Here is an 18566-nt window from a genome sequence, read left to right on the forward strand (position 1 = left end):
AAGATAGCTGGTTAGGTCCGGTTATTTACTTAACCTGCGCTCAAAACTTAAAGGTATTTTATAGAATATTGAATTATATAGATTGCCGTAGACGTGTAGAATTTTTATTCGAATAATGTATAATAACAGTTAGTTTATTTAAATCATAATGATAAAAAAATTCAAAATATTTTAGTATAAGCTCATTTAGTTTACTCTCTCCACTCCTCACTTTCCGCCGAATTTTCATTGCGTTGCAGAACCCAGCGCCGCGCTTTGCCTCGACACCAGACCGAAGAAATGAAAATATTAAATATTTTCTCAAGAGGGAATCGAATCCACAACCTAACATCTATACAGTCACACGCTTGTGCTCTTGCACCACGACTAGCCCCATTTAAATTTAACACTATATTTAACGGTTAAGCCTTAAATAAATATGTAGATAGACAGATACACAATTAAAGTCATTTTTAGTCAATAAATATTATTATATTGGTGCTGTTATCACAGAAACACCTTTACTTACTTTAACACGAGTAGCATATGCACTCACGACTTGAAACGGTTACTTTACTTATTTACAGATAAAGGCAGTTCCAATCACATCTGTATTGATAAGGGTAATCAAAGAGGGCTGTGAGCAACAGGAGGGTTGGTCCACACTCCCCACGGCCTAGAGGTTGCTGCTCATTCTCGCGTCGACCGCCGCGTAGGAAGCACGTAATGCCTCGCCGCGTCAGCTTCCGTATAACTCCGTAAACTTTGGCGAAGCTTTCTGAGGACTCAGTGAGGATTGAATGCAATTTGTGAGATTTGTACAGTGAGTGCTCTGTGTATTATTTGTGAAGTTCTGAACTGTATTGTGGGACTGTTTCACGTTTAACGTGGTGGTTTAAACTTTAGATGTAAGTACTTATGTTCATTTTAATATTTAACTTTGTGCAAAGTATAGGAAACGCGACGGTTGTGGGTTCGATTCCCACTCCAGGGATTTTCGGTGTTGAGTTCCGCCACTTATCACGCGATGCGTCGAGAATTTGGCGGAAGGTGGGAAATGGAAGTGTTTTAGTGGGCAATGCGGGTCTTAGCACTAGGTTCCCAGGTTCCTTCTGTCTACCCTGACACGTGCGGGTACGTGCGTGAAGTTATAAAAAATAAAGTATTTTCTGTATTTATAGATAACAATTATCTACAAATTGGCTTTATCTCACTTTATTCAATACCACTGAATGGAGCTGATCTCGCAGTTAAGGCAAATTTATAATAAACATTAATTAACATTGAGGGAATTAAAGTTAACCAAAATCATTAACTTGGAAAAGTTTATACATAATTTTCGTACATACGTACTAAGAATTATTTTAAAATATTATTATAATGAAAACTAATTCTTGTTTTTTTAACGACATAGTATTTATTAAAAATAATAATAATAAATTAGCTTCACGCTGTATCCCACATATAGCAAGGGCAGAGGGAACCTAGTGTTAAGACACTCCATTCTCCGCTTTCCGCTGAATTTTTCGAAGCATTGCGTGTTGAGTGGCAGAACTCAACGCCGGGCCTTTTGGCTTGTTGCCAGAACGAAGAAATTAAAATATTTAAAACAATAATAATTCATTCCATTCATTGGAGATCGAACTTATAATCGTCGCGTTACAGTCACACCCTTGTGGCACTGCACTACGACGGCCTCTCATTATATTTATTAAGGTTCTAATTTTCTATATTTTTTACAATATTATTATAAATTTAAGATTTTTAAATTTAAGATTTCTATGACATTTTTTTGATGTTATTAATAATAATATATCTGTTCGCCCAGACCAGTGTAAATGGACCTTCATTTTCATATCTTCTATATATATAAAAGGACTTGTCCTCACTGACTGAGGTAAGACGCACGCACAGCCGTAACCGGTGATGGTAGAAACGTGGAATTTGGACAGATGTTTACTTTCGTAATCTGGACATCCACTAAGAAGGTATTTTGAAAAATTTTAACCCTAAAGGGGCGAAATAGGGGTTCAAAGTTTGTATGGAAAAAAAATTAAATCAGCACCGATTTTTATAAAATTTAAAATTTAGGTTTTTAAAAGTATTTAATTGAACACGTGTTTCATCGTTTTCTAGAATTCTCCCCCTAGGGGTGCAAATAAGGGGTTGAAAGTTTGTATGGAAAAATCTTTAAATCGCAACCGATTTTTATATAATTTGAAATTTAGACTCTTAAAAATATTTCATTGAACACATGTTTCATGGGTTATTAGAATTCACCCCTAAATACGCAAGCGAAGCTGCGCGCGTCCGCTAGTTATATTATAAAAGTTGAATGCTGTTTGTACGTTGTGTATACTTTTGCATCAGTAGGTATAATATTAATGACAACTGTAAATGCGTGGGTGGTCAGTTCAATTCCCATTCGAGGATATGATTTATAATTACTTCCCCATTTAGTAGTTCAAAATGCAACGTTGAGTTACACTACTCAACTCCGGGCTCCTTGGATTTGAATCCAAGTTAAAAACGAGAAAAGGAATTTCTTGACCCTAGCCCCTCTCTACCCACCACCGTTACAACCAGCAGCATTTTTAAATGGACAGAGAGTTGAGAGTGATCGCATGTCACTAAAATCTGTTCACTTCGTAAAAATATGTAAAATTTAATAATTAATTATAAAATCCTAATTATTTGAGGTTAATGCAGCAATAACTTTTTTTACAAAAGACAAGTAAAATTTGTCATTAAATGAAACACCCACATTATTAGGATTAGCATGTCACAACTGTAGAAAACTTCGTACAACCAACTTTGATTGCAAAAACAGAATTACTTAAGTAACCGCGACTTCCGAACTTCTTTAGTAACTTAAATGTCGTTGTTAAGCTCCTACGCTAAAAATGTATACATTTTATTAACAAAACCCCATGTGGTATTCTCTTAGCTTAGTTCCAAATAAAAGTCACCCATAGCAAATATAGCCTAGAACTCGCCCAGATCTAATAGCAATAAAACAAAAAAGTTTTATTTAAATCAGTCTAGTAGCTGAAAAGAGGTACGTGTACAAGCAGACAAACGAACACAAAAATAAAAAAAATCATAGATTCATATTCCATTACTTATTTTAAGGCAACATTATTTTTTCGCTATTTTTTATATAATTATACTTACGAAGAATATTTTATTAGTTTCTATTTCAAATTGAGTTTATAAAAATACATCTTCATTCATTTTTATTACTTTATCTGTACATAATATATTAGTTTAGAATAGAAACATTTTTATGTTTCTTTTTCATAAATGCTAATATAAAAGATCAAAAATATCTAACGAAATAAAAGTTTTTTTAGTAAATAAAAGGTTTTGTTTTATTTTATTTTAAAGCAAGCCTTACTTAAATATATTTCATACTAGCAACCTATTGGCGACTTTGTCCGCTTGAATTTATGAACCGACTAATATAAAACAATTACTAAGCGATCAGATACCTTTTTAGTATATGTACCTATAGATTATTTATTATTTATAAATTAATAAATACATTTATTTATTATTCGATATTTTATTTTGCTTATTTAATATTAAGAAATAAGATGATGATGATAAGACTGAGACTCTAATAAAAATGATTGCTCCTTTTTATTATTTAATTTACAAATCTTTATGAATATTTAGACGGCAAATTGAATTTAGTATATACGTAAAAATAATTTAACAACTTTCGTGCCTCAGCACTGAAACAAGTCGAAGAAAACCGTCCTGCGTTCTTTCATGAATTGTAATTAACTTTTAGTTTCAGACTAATATTATAATATTTAAAACTTATTAATATTTTAAAAACAAGTCTTTTGTGTGTAAATTATGTATAGCATGTTATTATTTCGTAATAATAATAGATTCTAGAAATTATTATTTTCCTAAATTAAAGGTATGTTTGTGGCATAGTTGAAATTTTTTGTATTTAGCGGCGATTAATGCTAGAAAAATTTCATATTCTGAGTTCTGATGCTGCTAAGGTCTGACTAGGAAGCGTTCAGTCTTGTTATACAAATTGTGTTCACACAGCAAGTAATGCTCAATTTTATTACAGAGAAAGACGATTTTTAAGTTTTCGCTGCCTTTACTAATATATGTCAAGTAACAAAATAAAATCTGCAAAAATGAAGACTTTTTAAGAAAAGTTAGTCACGGTTCAACAATATTTTAGTAGTTCTGAAAGAAGTTTATTCACATTTTTTATTAATTTATCTAAAGGGAGCAAATATATTTATATAATAATAACGAGTTTAACGTTTTTAAAATAAGAAATAACTATATAAAATAGGTCACTCTTGGAGGACAGAAAAAAAATACGTTCTTAAGTCAACGTAATTTTAATTTAACGGGCATTTATAGATATTTCATAGGAAAAAATCATTACACACTTATATGTGTTGTTCATTTTATACGAAAGGAGTGCATACGCCCTCGTAAACTTAAATTTGTCAAATTTTATAAATAGTACTTCCCGTTAACCTATAATCTTGAAATCGATACAGAACCTTCAATGGATAAGTTTATCAGTCGCTTCTTGGACCGATAAGCCAAAGAGCAATCTTGGATCGACAAGCAGAGTCAAGAAATAAAAATAGTAAATATTTCATTTCTTCGGGCGGGAATCGAAGTCACAACCTTGTCGCGTTTTCAGTCACACTTTGTGCCCTTGCGCCACGACTAGTATAATAAGGCTTACCTATTAAAATATTTTGGGAACTGTTAACATTTAATAAATCTTAAAAGAGAATTTTAATTAGCTTGAGATTAATTTCAATATTTGACAGAAAATTAAGAATTACCCAACCAATTAAAATTGTTATATTATGTATAAAAATAAAAAAATTAACAAATTATATTTTTAAAAGTTGATTTTTTTTAACAAGAACTCAATAATAAAATAAACATCTCACGCTAGAATATTTTATTGCAATCCAACATGTGCACAGAAAGATCGTTTCAACCTTAACAGTGGTATAGCCATAGTATTGCTTAATAAAATCGTCCTTTAAACATGGGATTTATTGACCCGAGGGAGTTTACCAATAACTCGGTCGCGTCTAAACATGTTGTGCGTGTTTGTTTCTACAGCGAAACGGTCAATTGATTAAACGAAGCAATTAAGTAATCAGTCGTCAATGGTTGTGGATTGTCGCAAATGAACTAACTGTCTGCCCGTCTGCATACATGTGCGCCGGCCGCTGTCCCCCCGGCTTTCGACTTAATGCTTAATGCCATTTTAATTATATGGTGTCTTTGTTTTATTACAATTGCAACGTGACAACGCCGGCGTGGCGTAATTGACACTTAAATATAATATATTTTTATGTATAATATATTAGACATAACAATATTATAGTATAGACTAAGATATTTGTAAAATATTTTTAAGATTTTTAGTTGGTTGGAAGGAGGAAGGATTTTTCGCATGCATTCTCATATTGTGTAAAATTATTTCTTTTTTATTCTCCATATGACGTGACATTGGCTCAGTGGTTAGTGCTTAAATGGCTCGCTCGGAACGCCATAAACTAAGAACTGAATTGAACTGAAAATAATGTTTATGAGTTCAGTTCTACATTAGAAGATATTATTCTTCCTCTATTATTACTTTACAGATATAATAAATTATATATTTACTAAATCTTGATTTTGTCTGTTATAACCTAGTCGTTTTGCATTGGGATTGTTCGATGTCTAAATGAAAAAAAAGTTAAAGAACTTTAAATAAATAAAAAATATACCTATATATAACAAAGCTAGTTAAATAATATTAATTCTACAAGACACTGCGCGACTCCATTATGACGTTTGCACATGTCTTGTTTTCCAATTGAATCAAACTTGTGCAAGAAAATGTTTGGTAGTTGACTGTCCAAATCTTTAAAGTGTACTGTCCGCTTGCCAAATTTCTATGTAGCGATTCAAGTAAAAAAATAAAATGCTGTTTTAGCGGAATGTTTCCTTTATTGTTTATATTTCTTTTATTATTTATTAGTAAATGATGAATAAGCGTCTTCATTATAAATATCAATCCATTCAGCACTCGTTCATTCATTAAACTTCTATTTTTCTATACTATACGGTAAAAAATATAAGAAAATTAATTGGAAACAACATTTCTATTTATATTAATAAAAACTTTTTTTTAAGTTTTATTAAGAAAGTTAAGAAAATGTCTAAGAAAAAAATCTTCATATTAGGGGCAGTATTTAACAAAAGTTCTTCTCTGAAACATTGATTGGTCTAACCGACCGCCGCATCCATGTTAATTTATGACAAGCAGCGTTCTGAAATTTTGGTTCGGGGCCTAAAATTGAGATCCTTTATGGAGGCTATAACTTTACTGCCAATTTAATTAATTCAGCTAGGAGGATTTTACAACGAAAACCAGTTGCCGTAAACTTAGAGTGCATGTATCAATTTACTATTAACTTATATTAAAATATATATTATAGCTCATAAGCTTAGTTAGTAAATAGATATTAATGGTAAATATTTTATTATCATTATTATATAAGGCGTTTTTATATATATTTTGGCTTACTATTGAGGTGTAAATTAAAAATTTGCATAAGCTGTATATTTCACTAATTTAATCGAATATGTCTTTTCTCACAAAGGATAGCTAATCTTTTTTTCGAATGCGTAGTCTGCTGTTGGGCTTATTGGCCTTCACAGAGTCATCGGGTTTTGTGGTTTTGGCTTAGTCACCTTTGGTGCCAATCCACAACCATCACGCTTATAGTCAGCCAATATCCCACTGCAGCAAAATGCCCTGGAATAAAACAATCCAAACTAATTGTAAAAAAAATTATGTCGGCATTAGTAATCGTTAAACCTAGAATTAAGACATATTCGAGTATAATATACCTACTCTCCCATAAGACAATCTTATATATTTTGCTATAGGACCAAACATCTCGTCAATACATTAAACGAAGCCAGACCATTAATCGTAAATGACTTAAGTAAGTCAAACTAGGTGAGGCAGTGAAACAAGTAATTTTGTTCCTGAAGTGCATATAGAACTTTAGTGCATGATCTATATAATTATATAAGACACCTGGAGTCTGCTAAATTGCAAACTAAATATATCTGTATTTGTTAACGTCATAGTAAGTTAGCTGTTCAAACGACTGTGACGAGGACGATCAAAGCGATCGGAAACAAATGCAGACAGAACTTTATTGCAGGTTACTAAATATTTGACCAGCTCTCTCGCCCGCCGCCATTATGTATAATTGCCACAGGAAATTAATTACTTATGAAAAAAAAATTAGGTTCACACTGTATCCCACAAACAGCAGCATAGACAGAGAGAATCTAGTATTAACCTTCCGTTCCCCACTTTCCGCTGAATTCCAGAGGCTTTGCATGTTGAGTGGCGGAATTCAACGCCGCGTTTTGCCCCATACCATACAATAAATAACTCAATAAATTCAATTAGTTACAGTATAACTTTTAACGACATAATAATCGATTCAACGGGTAATTTAACTTTAATTAACTGACTTCCTCGGGCGACCATGTACCATCCATGGTGGCCTTTAAATTAATTAATACGTAAGCTGGTATCGCATAACAACTACAATACTGGACAGTTGCAGTAGTTGTTAACTCTAGCAGCCGCGGCCACATGGTCTCCCCTTGCACCCAAAAAAATTAACTACTTTAACAGAATGTGAACTTCTAACTCGCGTTGTTTGTTTTGTCGCTTACACAGTCAAGTTATTTAATTACTTAACCATAATTGTAAATGTTGAAAAAATATTTGTTTTTTTTTTAATAAATTATAATTCCGTAGCATTATATTTACATAATATTAATCAATATTATTGTGTATGAATTTTGTTATTGTTCTTATGGTAAAAATCATAGCCATAGGTGCTCAGTGAAGAAATAAAATATTTATACATATGTTAAATAGAATATATACTTCTATAGTAATAAGTAATATCAGCTTCACGCTGTATCCCGCTCACACCAGGGTACCTAGGGAACCTAGTTTTAAGACACAGTGTTGCCCACTTTCCGTCGAATTTTGATAATATCTACATAACAAAACTATATAGAACATTAATTCAAATTCAAAATATTGTTTATTCAAATAAACTTATAATAAGCACTTTTGAATCGTCGAATGAACATATGAACAAAAAGCTACCACCGGTTCGGAAGGCAGTTCTGCTGAGAAGAGCCGGCAAGAAACTCAACAGTTGCTCTTTTCAAAATCAATGGTACAATCTATTACATAAGCTGGCAGCTATCCTGCATTACATTCAATAGACATTAATTCCATACATGTTTGTCCTCTAAGTATTCTTGAACAGTGTAATAAGCTTTACTTGTTAGAATTTTTTTTACTGATATTTTAAATTTTGGAAGTGGCAAATCTAGAATACACTGCGGAATTTTATTATATACACGTATGCTCAGACCCATAAAATATTTATTAACTTTTATTACAAATTACTATTATATACATCTAGAAATAAATATTATATTTACATTAACTGTTTACATCTATTACTACGGCTCAGTAGAAGCCGATGCGGTCGCGTTTCTCAAGTGTTTGCCGTGAATTCGTAAATCTAGGGGGGCCTAAAAATAACATAACGAGTCAAGCTTGTAATAACATTTGTCCTAATATATTACTATTGTGACGGCCGACAGCCCGCCGGAGTTATGTACCGCCGTGCGAACCGTATTATTATTTATTAATATTAATGGGAACACGTCTACGCCTTACTTATTTTTCATTTTACATACTGCGAAACGCAGGTTTTTTTTTATATTATTAAACAATGTTTCATAATCGTAGTTTATTCGTTGATTTTGGTTGTTATTTTGGATGTAAGTACATAGCTGACACTACTTGTCATATTTTTATAGGCATTGAATGTAAAACGCAGTATTATTAAATTTGCTAGATCAAATATTAAATTTATTGCAAATAGTCAACCCTGGTCAAGCCGATTGGGAGAGTTAAGGGTGACAAATACGACAATATAAGTGTATTTGTCACCCTTAACTCTCCTATAATTCTTTATAATTATTTAATTATATAACACAAATTTAAATTTGGCCTTGTTTTTGCGACTTAAAAGAAAAAAAAGTAAATGTTTACTAAAATAAAGAATGTTTTATTGCCCAATTTAAAAATTGGAAAATAAAACATTTAAATTAATATAAGAACAGAACGAAAATGTAACAAGAGGCCGTTAAATTTAGTTTTCATGTTCAGAATACTTATTTCTTACTCGTATATGTAAAAATATTGAAGGGTAAAATGTTCTTAATATAATAGATTTCATATTATTCCATTTTCTACATGTCACGTGTCATTTAACCCTTTAGCCCTTTATTTTATAAATATATATGACAGAATATAAATTTCAAAGTAAATAGTCAAATGAATGGATGTACGTTTTATATGTGATGTGAAGGTAGATTGACATAATAACATTGAAGCCCAACAAAAAATATTGAAATTAGTCAAAGTTCTGAACGCCATAAATAAAGAACAAAACATTTTTTTCAAGTTATACTTACAATAATAATACTAACTAATAATATGAAGTGAAAGAGTTTGCTTTGGTTGAACGCGCTTTTCTCAGGAACTGGTTTGAAATGAAAAAAAAATTTTTGTATTCGATAGCTCATTTGTCGAGAAAAGCAATATGAGTACGACAAGACCTATAGGAGTGAAGTAAAAATAAAATCTGTTGAAATAATGAGAGAACCCCTGCCTCTGTGCGCTGCGCAAAAGGCAAACGATGTGTATGTCAGAAGGTTAGAGTTACCGGGCTCTTAATAAGTGTTAATATGGTTTTATGGTTTTAGGAACATGTTGAATGGCGAAATTCAACGGCGCAAAGTGTCTTGTTAACAGAGGAAGAAAATAATATTTTCTCCCTAGTGGGAGGGAACCCACAACCGCCCCGTTTATAGTCACAAACTGTGCCAATATTTTCTCTTTCCCTTATTAATTTCAAAATTATCGTTCAAAAAAGGCATCACGCTTTATCCCGCTCGTAGTAGGATAGATAGAACCTTGTGTACCTACTCTGTACTCACTTACAGAGTGAGCCGAAAAATTATAATTAAAAAGAAAAAATCTTGTACTTATATTTATTTATTAATAAGTTTTACTATTTTTCAGTCAAATATTAAATATTGTACTGAAATTGAAAAGAATAAATGTAAACATCAATAAAAACAACAATAGATCTCCGCGTGACGTACCGATTCAGTTCATCGTTCGCCTTTCTTTTAGCCTTTAATAAGAATTTAATAACGAAGAGGGCAAGACCATTCTTCATTTAATGAAGGATTTAAATAATTCATCATTTGAAAATTTAATTGAATTTTTATCCTTATACATTTTTTTATTTTAATTTAATTCAATTCAATTTATATTAATTTAATTAAAATTTGGTGGAAACCGTAGAAAAGAGTGTCTTCAATCTAGCTGCTTCTTGTCAGACCTGCATTGAGAAGCTGAAAAAACATCAATTTTCATCGTTAATAATTTTCATTTTCTTTATTTGTAGAAAAGTCTTTCAGACTTTACGCATTGGCTGCGGACAGAATGTATTTCTGACACATATTGCACGTGGATTGAGTTTGGCTTTTGTTTTCTATTAATGTTAAATTAATTAATTAAAATAACGTAGTCGTAGCGCAGTGCGATAGAGTTTAATCGTGTTTACGTTTTGGGTAAGATCCCCGCGGTGTTAAGTTTCACAACTCAACACACAATGACTCGAAAATTGTGGAACAGTGTCTCAAAAACAAGATCCCTTCTTAATGATTTTTCTCAAAAGAGTTGAACCTATAATAATTAACGTTTCAGCTTCAGATGTTTCGTGGATGGGCAAAGACGGCGTCATAAAGCAAGTACTTTACCAACATCGTGTTAAATGTACACCTTGTAGATTGGTGTGTCTAAATGTACACCTTATTTTTAAAGTGTAATAAGGAGCTCTCTTAAATTTGTCTTCCAATATTATTATACTTTAGCTATCATAATATATCTCTAGCTCGCTTAGTTAGAGAGTGAAGGCTGTAGTTCAGCCACATTGTTTTCATATGTATGTCCGGACTCCGGCGCGTGTTGTGTTCTCCTCTAGAGATCGCATATCTCAAAATATTGTTGAGAAATTTTGTCAACACGTTTTATAATTGTTTAAAATGAAAATAACTTCATACCTATTTCTTTGTTATTCTTCATTGTTATCATTATTAAGATGCCAATTTGTTGATTTCCGTTAATTTCTGATTTTGAATCAGAAAGTAACTTTAAACGGTCAATAAGATAAGAGGATTAACAAAACCATTAAAACTATTTTTATATCTTCAAATTAAATAATGTTTTCCTAATATGATATTTAGTGACCCATCCTTACAGATTTAATTAAGTACTTATTTTTGTGAATAAATATAATTCAAGCGTATTAAATTAAATAAGTTCCCCACTTTCCGCCCAATTCTAGGGGCATTTCGTGTTGAGTGGCGAAATTAAGGCTCTTTGCTTCCTTACCAGAGCGAGAAAATGATAATATAAATATTTCATTCATATATGAAAATTACTTACTGAAGGCCCCTGAAAAGATCACATAAATCAAAATAAATGAAAAGATTATACACATATGATAATAATAAATGAAAAGATTATATACATTTTCTAATATTCCAACTATTCTTATCGGAAGATAAGGTGCGGATGCTATGTTTAGAGAAGAAAACCACAACGTTCCTCTGCAGCCGGCACCGAGCGTCATGTACTCGTAATTATTTATTTTTGTACGCCTTCGGTGCGTTAGCGCTCTGTGATAGACGGGGCCGACCACCGACCGTGGTATGGATAGCATTAATTATTATTACTTTTAAATATTTAGTAATAATATGTGAATCACTAAAATGCCCCTGATTTTACCAATTAAGCTTAATATATGTTTTTAATCATAACTCTAATTAAAAACCTACTTATATATATATCAACTAAATTTATCGTTTTGTAAGACACCCATACGCAGAGACACTGCTCAAATAGACAAAAACTGAGAAGGAAGAGTTTTGTCCTAAATTCTGTCCGACGACCAGTAAATTAAATGCTAGAAGCGGATAATAAATGATACCTAAAATTAGGCAAATGAACTAAGATAAAATAATATATCCTATCCCTATATTATAAATTCCAAAGGAACTCTGTCTGTCTGTCTTTTACGCAATCAGGGCCAAACCGCTAATTTAATTGTGATAAAATACTCATATAGAGATACTTGACGGTCTCGGGATGAACATAGGATACTTTTTTTTCTCATATTTGTAATATTTTCCATATATACTAATATATTAAAATACTTATTAATTTGACATGCTATTTATTCCGCCATGTTAATAACAACCGTCGTTGCTAAGCAACGATTTGCAAAGTTTGTTGTTAGAAACTGTCACCCAAAATGAGCTTGCTGAACGCATCTCTCTATTGAAAACTGAAAATAATTTCATAAATATATTTAATAAATATTCTTATAGTTCAAGCGGGCGTAGCCGCGTTCGGGTCCACTAGTATATTTATATAGATGTATAATTCAAGTTATAAAATCTGTAAACGATTACAAGAGGCTCAGACAATGTTATGAATTAACGGCTTATGATACTGTGATCAAAGCTTTAATGGTTGAAGGATAAATCATATCGGATTTCATTAGCGTGGAAATTGCGCGTAAAATATAAATAGACCGTTTTTCAAGAGCAGTTCGACCGAGCTTTTAAGGTAAAATCAAAATGGTTGTGTTTATCATTTTGTATTATCAAATTGTTTGTTTTTTTTTTAATTATGCTATATAAGTGTGTCAGATATAAAATAAATATGTTTTATATTTTTATGTTTTTTTATATTATATTTTTTAATATTTTTTTTATGTACTAGCGAAACTCTAGTGGGTTCGCCCGCTTGAACTACATAATTATTATTTTACAAATCTGTATTATTCTCATTTTCTAATAATAAAACAATTTGAAAAACAAAATCTATACCTAAATTAAATCTAAAGTTCATCAAAACTGCTATTTATAGCTATTTTGTCAAACAATTTTTTTTTTAAAATGGTCCAACTTTTTTATTAATAAACTGATTAACGTAACACTAAAGTAGTAGGTAGTAAACCTACCATTACTAACCGATCGGACCGAAAACAACCCGTGACGAATAAGGAAAATGAAGTGTCTGAACTCCGAATATTTTCTCCATCCACTCTGTAAACCTGATGTTTAACCTGATACCTGGTTTAATTCTACTTTTAGCTTTCCGTGAACCTAAATGGCACCTTATGTCGGAGAAAGTAATATGTATTAAATAAAATAGCAGAGAAAAATCTAAGATTACATTATAAGTACAGCAAGATATTTAATGAGCATCGTTATTCTATTGGATTAAAAAGTGTAGAACAACATCTTTCAATATTTTTGTATGAATAACAATATGCTTTTCAAAATTCAATTCAATTTGACAGTTATTTTTGATTTACTGGCAACACTTGAACTAGATACATTGTTACTTTGTAGAGCGAAGAGCGAGCGAAGCGAAAACATATACAAATCGAACGGACGACCTCTATCGACGGCATTATCGATATTGGGATGTCAAATAAAAATTATGTACTCGGAAGCTATTCTGATATAAAATTAAATTGGATAACGAACCAATTACCTACGTTAATGAAAACGATTCATTATTAATTTCCATACTTACGCTGGTTTGACATAATTTATAACGAGATTGAATGAATGTTTTAACTAACCAAATATATTATTAGATTTACTAGCGTCAAGTGCAGGTCTCAGTCGTCATTCGTCAAACTGTTTTGGTCGGCGTAAAAAACTCCACCCTTGATTAATGGTTGTAAAATCCCCAATTAAGAGCGGGCGGTGTTAGTGCTACTGTAACAGCTGCTTTCTTTTTTTGTCTAGATATATCTTAATTAATAATAATCTTACCTGGTTTCATATTATTATTAACTTTTATATTACGCAGCATAGTGTAAGAAAAATATTAACAAGAGATAGAAGCGATAGAGGCTAGCCAACTAGGGATAAAATGTGAAGGTTTAAAAAATATATATTAATATATAATATGTAATGACTTCTTAAGTATCTTGTATAGATTTGATTTCCATGTGATTTTTTTTTCAGCTTTACGCTGTATCCCGCATATATCAGGGTAGGCAGAAAGAACCAGGCACTCCGGCTAAGGCACTCCGTTCCCCACTTTCCGTAGATTGCTTTCGTATTGCGTTAATTGTCATATTTATATGGTAAAAGATATATTCAACTATATAAATAATTTTGCCCCCGAATTAAGTTCAAACTCAGAACTATTAAGCTTACATTCAGAAGCTGTCTCACTGCACCAGGCTGGGCTCCATTAGTTTTATCTCAATTAAAAAAAAATAGCTTCCTTAGAATTTTTGATTACAGAACAAATTTGGGGTATAATGCGCAAATAAAGCGATAAACGTTAATGGATTCCAAATGTTTATTTAAAGTCCCAAAATAAATTTGGCGAATAATTTTACCATTTGAATGAATATTTATTTTGGTCTTTTAAAAAGTTTAGGCAGCTTTATATTCTAGAATGAATCAAGCTACTCTCGAGAGCGTGTTTCATTTCAGCTCTTATACATTGAGCTTTTTTTATTGATTTTACATGAAACGAAAATAACATATCTTTTTCGTTTACGCGTAGTAGCGACGACTCAGCCGTAGTAAAGAAAAGTTCAAAAATAAACAAAGTTCTCGACTTTCCATTTTAAGGATCTAGATCAAATGAATAAAAATAATGCATACGTATAGTCCGTGTGTCTACTATTATATTAGTTTAAATAACAATTACATAATATATTTAGAAATCTGGAACTGTAAAATGTTCTTTATAGAACAGGAGACGTGTTTTCTATTTTCCATTAAAATATCCCTCATTCAATGTACAATGGCGGATCTTAGCTCCGTGTAAATAAACAGATAAAAATTGTGTTCATACTCTATGCTTAAATTGCAATATTTTTGTTAATTGTTCTGTGTACCTATATCTAATTATATTCTTTTTAAAATAGCAATTATGATAAATATATGTATAAGAAACTTAGTAAAAATAATAAAATTCCTGAGCATATGAAAAGTAAAATCATGATTTATACTTACGAAAACGAATCGCACTAGAACTATTGAAATATGAACGTGAATTTGATTTACTTATGAAGTTTCCCTGTGTGTGGCATGTCACGTCTGCCACTAGAGAGCCATAACGCTGCTTGATTCATGAACATTGGACAGCACTTCTTAAGGAAACTTATATTATTGAGTATAGAAAACTTCGTTTATTAATAGCTGGGACGTTGCAAATACCGATTATTTGACATCCCCGCATACGGAGGCTACCACGACGCGGATGAACAATAACTTTCTAAACAACATTTTAATTCATTTAGTAATTTCTTAATTTTTTAAAAGATAGGATTAAAATTAGTGATATAATGAAAATTATTCATTCCCTAAGAAAAGAACAGAAAATCACTCATTTTGTATTAAAGTAGTATTTGTTAGTAACAAATATAAATTAGTATAATTATTTAAATAAACTAGAGAAATTTCATATTTTTTTTATTCTACTTCTTTTAGCTTCACGTATTATCCTGCACATAGAGAAAACCTGGGAGCCCAGTGTTAATAACCGTGTTAATAAATAGTGTTGCTGCTGCAAATCAGCTTTACGCTGTATCTCGTGCACAACAGGGTAGGCAGAAGGCACGTTGTGTTAAGACCACTCTGGTCCCCACTTTGCGTAATTCTATAGTCATTGCGTGTTGAGTGGCGGAACCCAACGCCGCGCTTTGTCTCGACACCAGAGCGAAGAAATGCACTTATTACTAGGAATGTAATATTGGATATCATAATTTATATCGATATATAGGTAAAGTTAGTGGTTAATATTAACTAGTGTGTTAATATTAACTTTGTAGAAGTACACATTCAGGGAGCTTGGTACAGTTTTCAACTAACAGTTCTGTATCGAGGATATATACAAACTTATGTGGAATATTTCTAAGTATATATGTAGGTACTAGGCCCTTGGTCAATTGTGCGAATTTTTACCTCACAAGCAATTTAAAATTTAAAGCAGTTTAAAATGTTCTTTTTGTCTTTGCGTTTTATATTTAGATTGTTAAAAGATATAAAATTATTTTAATTGCTATTATTGTTTGTATTCTACGACAAAATTCAAACTTAATATAGGTTTTTGTTAAATATTTCACTTCCCCGAGGGGGAATCGAATCGAACCTATCGCGATTACAGTCACGGAATAATTGATTTATACTAACACAAACAAATAGCAATAAACAATCAAAATATGCAAATATTTGGTTTAAATATATTTATTTATAAGAAAAAATACATTTTAATTCTTATATTGTTTTCAGGGCAATGAGATGAACAACCTCAACGTGAGTTCTCGCGGGTGGCAGTTGCAGTAGCAGTATGGGGTCCTCATGGCACGTGCATGCACTCTTGTTTATAGTGGCGTTACTTTCTAAAGGTATTTACTATTTGTTTATTTTTACGCATCACCTGCATTTTATGCAGAAAACAAAAAATATTTATATTGAGGCTTTCGTGGCGCAGCGGCACAAGGGTGTGACTGTAACGCGACATTTGTGGGTTCGATCCCCACTCGAGGAAGTGAAATATTTATTTACGTTTATATTTCCATTTGTTGGGAGAGGGAAGCGACACTAGAGCGAAGAAATGAAAATATAAATTTAAATAACGTTAATTTCTTCGAGTTGGGATAGAATCCACAACCTGTCTTGCCTCTTTTATATAAAATATAAAATAATAAACTAAATACTAATTACGTAAGCTAAAAGTAAATAACATATCGAATGAATCTAAATGCCAATTGAGTGTGCTTGAAAGTGAGACAAAACAAATGAAGTGCGCGCCTTCTCACATAAGTGGTCCATTGACATCGAAGTTCAAGAAAAAAGTCCTAAAGAAATGTCACGTATTTCATATAATTTAAAATGCAGGCGTGTCAAACCCCGTCACGGTACTCTTACTTTTGGTGGAATATTATTTGACATATTAGACCTTTGTAAATAAAAGGTAATTTAGTTTGTAGCTAGCGATATTATAATCAAATTGATTCCGTAATAGTCTAGTCCGGCTTTTTCGCAATATATAGTTTCATAAGAGATAGGCCTAAGTGTGTTTTCAATTCGTTTAGTTGTGGGTTCAATTCCCACTGCAGGAAATTAAATATTATTATTTTCTCGCTCTGGAAATGAGACAAATCGCTACGTTGTTCTGTCTGTTCCCTCGTTAGTAAGCTCTGGTATTGAATTTTCCGCCACTCAACACTCAATGAGCGGAAAATCCGCCGGAAAGTGGGAACGGAAGTACCTTAATGGGAACGGAGAATCTCAACACTAGTTTCCCAAGTTCCGTGAATTAAAAGTAGATTACATTAATAAAATAAAAGTAGATTCTTGTGCTAGATTAGATAGATTGCGTAATATGCAATTAGCATATTACGAAAATGGTCGCAACTTTTTGGGACACTAGCTAAATTTTTGTAAAATACTTAGAATGACTTATGAAGTAAGTTACTCTTTCATGTTATCTAAGGTATCAATAATCAAGCCTAATTTATTGAACAATTCTCAGTGTTGGAAGCTCGCCAAGGACACAATTTGTCATATTTACCTACTAGTTTAAATTGAATGCAGATTTTTGAAAATGATATAGGTAACTGCAGCTTCCAAGCTTTTATTATTTTTGAAAATATTCTTCAATAATGAAGACACGTTGTTCTATCGTGTAAAGCTCCATTTTTAGTAGCCTTAAACTGTCAGCTGTCAAATGCTTTTTTTAGGGTTGCCAACACTTAACTGCACAAATGGCGACAAAATTAAAACTTGCGTTAATTTTAGGATTATATTACGGTATATAGGTATACATAGATGTACCTACTAAACGATAGTGTTAAAACAAAGTAAGGGTAAGATTACTTAAATGGTTTTTTTTATTTATTTCAACTAAACATTACAGACACGAACGACGGCAGAAACGGCACAGACAAAACTATTGGACTTATAGAGTTGTAATGTAAGGGAGCAGTAAGAGAAGAGTTCTTGAAATTCCTACGAAAACGAGAAAATACGAGAGTATCGACTTTAAGTCCACATAAAAAAGTCTCGGGCGACGACGAAATTAAATATACGTTAGTAGTTGCAATATGAAATAATTATTATAAAATGAGATATTTATGTAAATTTGTTCTGCCACTTAACCTGCAATGCCTCCAGGATTCTGTGGCAAACGGAGATCGGAGTGACTTAACACTAGGTTCCCTCTGCCTTCCCTATTGTGTGCGAGATACAGCGTGAAGCAAATTTATTTTAATTTATAAAAATGGTCATAAATATGTCTGTCTTGTAACGGATGAAGGAAATTAAACAAATGCATCGTTAGCTTGTTTACA

At 31.8% G+C, this 18566-nt stretch overlaps 1 protein-coding gene across 1 annotated transcript in view; it reads left to right on the forward strand.

Annotated features, from left to right (window-relative positions):
• Positions 1–662: 662 nt before the first annotated feature.
• The window catches only part of LOC146528950 (uncharacterized), a 74041-nt gene continuing 56137 nt past the window's right edge, over positions 663–18566 (forward strand). Inside the window, exons 1-2 of the mRNA XM_085202769.1 lie at positions 663–887; positions 16504–16619. Of these exons, the coding sequence (XP_085058895.1) occupies positions 16562–16619 (58 nt within the window). The 5' untranslated portion in view covers positions 663–887; positions 16504–16561. The remainder of the gene's footprint in view (positions 888–16503; positions 16620–18566) is intronic.

The sequence above is a fragment of the Heliconius melpomene genome, chromosome 19, assembly GCF_056956725.1.
Source record: "Heliconius melpomene rosina isolate 202511_hmr_F chromosome 19, ASM5695672v1, whole genome shotgun sequence".
NCBI classification, from domain to species: Eukaryota; Metazoa; Arthropoda; class Insecta; order Lepidoptera; family Nymphalidae; genus Heliconius; species Heliconius melpomene.